This window comes from Hippopotamus amphibius, chromosome 2 (genome assembly GCF_030028045.1).
Source record: "Hippopotamus amphibius kiboko isolate mHipAmp2 chromosome 2, mHipAmp2.hap2, whole genome shotgun sequence".
Taxonomy (NCBI): domain Eukaryota; kingdom Metazoa; phylum Chordata; class Mammalia; order Artiodactyla; family Hippopotamidae; genus Hippopotamus; species Hippopotamus amphibius.
Window position 1 is genome coordinate 206,401,643 of NC_080187.1, and position 3,312 is coordinate 206,404,954.

Here is a 3,312-nt window from a genome sequence, read left to right on the forward strand (position 1 = left end):
GGGGAATAGACACCAGCTTCCCACTTCCATCCCGAGTCAGGGAATACTTCCACATTCAGGGACCTATTGAACATTCACCTGTTACCCACCCGTGCTTACAGAGAAGGAAATCAAGGCTCAAAAAGAGATTGGTCCAGCCCAGAGTCAGGGGCAGAGGCCCAAGCAAAGGAGAACCTGCTCTGGACCCCAGTCCGGCCCACTCCATGTGCTCTACCTCTGCCTCTCCCTCCCGCACCCCAGCACCCCTGCCCCACCTACCTAAGTCGCGGGGTAGATATTAATCCCGTCCTTGCTCTTTCCCAGCTAAATGACCTTGAACAAGTCGTGTAAATTCTCTGAGCCTCATTTCAAACTCTTTACAGATATTGTCCAAATACTGTGAAAAAGGTGTTATTATTGGCCCCACTTTGAAGACACAGAGCGTCAGAGTTAGGGTACCTGCACAAGGGCTTACAGCTGCTTTAGTGTAGGGTAAACGGGATATCTTTGCAACTGCCCTGACAGTGCCCTGCATGCAGTAGGTGCCCAGTATATGGTCACTATTATTCCTATTTCTCATACAGAAGTGAGTGACCCGGCAGGTCTCCAGACGCCCTCCGGGCCCTCGGCCATCCAGCTCGCTGGCCGCCACATCACATGAACCGTACTATCTTTAGCAAGGAAGATATTTATATCCCCCGGGGAAGTTTTTGCTGGTACAGGGGAGCCCCAGCGTCGGTGGCCGCTGCACCCAGGCCCCCGGAGGCGGCCTCCGCCCCTCGGGCCCGACATGCCGCAGGGCCTGGAAGCCCCGGTGCAGGTGTGGGTGGGCAGCCAGCTCTTCCAGGCCGACCGGGCCCTGCTGGTGGAGCACTGCGGCTTCTTCCGAGGCCTCTTCCGCTCGGGCATGCGGGAGGCGCGCGCGGCCGAGGTGCGCCTGGGCGCGCTGAGCCCCGACGGCTTCCGCACCGCGCTGCAGGTGCTGCGCGGCGAGCGGCCGGCGCTGGCGGCCCCCGACGAGCTGCTGCAGGCCGTGGAGTGCGCCGCCTTCCTGCAGGCGCCGGCGCTGGCGCGCTTCCTGGAGCACAGCCTCACGTCGGACAACTGCGCGCTGCTGTGCGACGCGGCCGCCGCCTTCGGCGTGCACGACGTCTTCCACAGCGCCGCGCACTTCATCCGCGACGGCGCCCGCGAGCTGGCGGCGGAGCTGGCGCTGCCCGAGGCCCGCGCCTACGTGGCGGCGCTGCGGCCCAGCAGCTACGTGGCTGTGAGCACGCACGCGCCGGCGCCCGGCTTCCTGGAGGACGCGTCGCGCACCATGTGCTACCTGGACGAGGAGGAGGACACGTGGCGCACGCTGGCCGCGCTGCCCCTGGAGGCCAGCACGCTGCTGGCCGGCGTGGCCACGCTGGGCAACAGGCTGTACATCGTGGGGGGCGTGCGGGGCCCCACCAAGGAGGTGGTGGAGCTGGGCTTCTGCTACGACCCCGACGGCGGCACGTGGCGCGAGTTCCCCAGCCCCCACCAGCCGCGCTACGACACGGCGCTGGCCGGCTTCGACGGCCACCTCTATGCCATCGGGGGCGAGTTCCAGAGGACGGCTATGAGCTCGGTGGAGCGCTACGACCCGGCCTCGGGCTGCTGGAGCTTCGTGGCCGACCTGCCGCAGCCAGCTGCCGGCGCGCCCTGCGCCCAGGCCCGCGGTCGCCTCTTCGTGTGTCTGTGGCGGCCGGCCGACACCACGGCCGTGGTGGAGTACGCGGTGCGGGCCGACGCCTGGCTGCCCGTGGCCGAGCTGCGGCGCCCGCAGAGCTATGGCCACTGCATGGTGGCCCACCGCGACAGCCTCTACGTGGTGCGCAACGGACCTAAGGATGACTTCCTGCACTGCGCCATCGACTGCCTCAACCTGGCCACAGGCCAGTGGACGGCGCTGCCCGGCCAGTTTGTCAACAGCAAAGGGGCGCTCTTCACGGCCGTGGTGCGCGGCGACACCGTCTATACGGTCAACCGCGTATTCACGCTGCTCTATGCCATCGAGGGCGGCACCTGGCGGCTGCTCAGGGAGAAGGCCGGCTTCCCACGGCCCGGGTCTTTGCAGACCTTTCTCCTGAGGCTGCCTCCCGGTGCCCGTGGGCCTGTGGCCTCGGCGACGCCAGAACTGTGACCCCTGGGCTGGGCTTTAGGAGAGGATGCCCAGTCTTCTCTGAACCATGGCTGAGCCTATGAAACTGGCCTTAGGAGCTGCTGGGAACTTCTCTCTCCCCCCGCCCCTGTTGAGATGTCCGGGGCCTTGTGCCTTCTGCCTTCCGGTGGTGTGAACATATCAGAGAATCTCAGGAAGCAACGACTCTGGGATCTCAACCCTCAAGTTACTTGGGCTCTCTTGAGAGCTGGTGGGTCATAATGGCAGTGGAAGGGATGGGGGGTAGGACCTCATTAACCCAGGCTTCTGTGTGAATGGGCCAGTAATTGAGCACCGTCTGGGAGTGGGTTAAGTGATGTTAATCAAACTGCCAGTCAGGCAAGAATTAGGCATTTACTGTATGCTCAGCAAGGTGCTGGGCCTAATGTGACTGTAGTTGCCAGACAGGGGTCCACAAAGCTTATTAGAGTCTGGCCCAGGACAACAAAAGGTTTACACGCATTTGTCTTGATCCACAGAGGGCTGAACGCAACATGCAAAAACAAACAAAATCAAACCCTGAAATATAATAAAGTTACTGAAGGAATCAGGGCAAAGGGAAAATAGGGAGAGGAAAAATATGTTACTCCAGGCAGGAGGGTAGTAAACAAACTGTATGATAAAGGGAAGAAAAAAACAACACCCACCCAAAGGTCATGGGTGACTAGAAGAGGCACAAATAGGAAGTGGCAGGATAATTAGCTGCTAAACAGGGAGATGCAGAAGAGAATGAGAGACAGGGAAGGCTGGAGCAGATGGGAAGAGTCTGTGAGTCCTGCCTTTAAGGCAGAGCAGCTGTAAATGGAGGCCTTTGGGGAGGCAGTGAGGCTGGACTGGCTTGCAGAGACAGAAACTGAGCTGAACCTGGAGTGAGACCTGTGAGGGAGAAAGGGTTCCCCACACCCTCTAATGGGATGTGGGCCTGCAGGGGAGAACCCAGTTGGAAATCCCTTACCCACTGCCTATTTTGTCATGACTCCAGGGACAGTAGACTATTAATTTCCATGACTTCAGGTTACTTAAGGGATGAGCCCAGTTTGGGGTGGGTCTGTTTGCCTCATCTTCCTCACCTGTATCGCTTCCTCTACATTCTATAGGTTAATTCTCTCCTCCTAGCCTCCACTCCTGTCATTCCCTGGACCTGGAAT

At 60.4% G+C, this 3,312-nt stretch overlaps 1 protein-coding gene across 1 annotated transcript; it reads left to right on the plus strand.

Moving 5' to 3' along the window:
• Positions 1 to 769: 769 nt before the first annotated feature.
• Positions 770 to 2,146, plus strand: KBTBD13 (kelch repeat and BTB domain containing 13). Its single transcript, XM_057719812.1, has one exon. It carries the CDS (start codon positions 770 to 772, stop codon positions 2,144 to 2,146), a length of 1,377 nt encoding a protein of 458 aa, XP_057575795.1.
• The last annotated feature ends 1,166 nt before the right edge of the window (positions 2,147 to 3,312 follow it).

Coding starts and splice junctions, on each gene's coding strand:
- KBTBD13 (XM_057719812.1), top strand. CDS start 770: ATGCCGCAGGGCCTGGAAGCCCCGGTGCAGGTGTGGGTGGGCAGCCAG.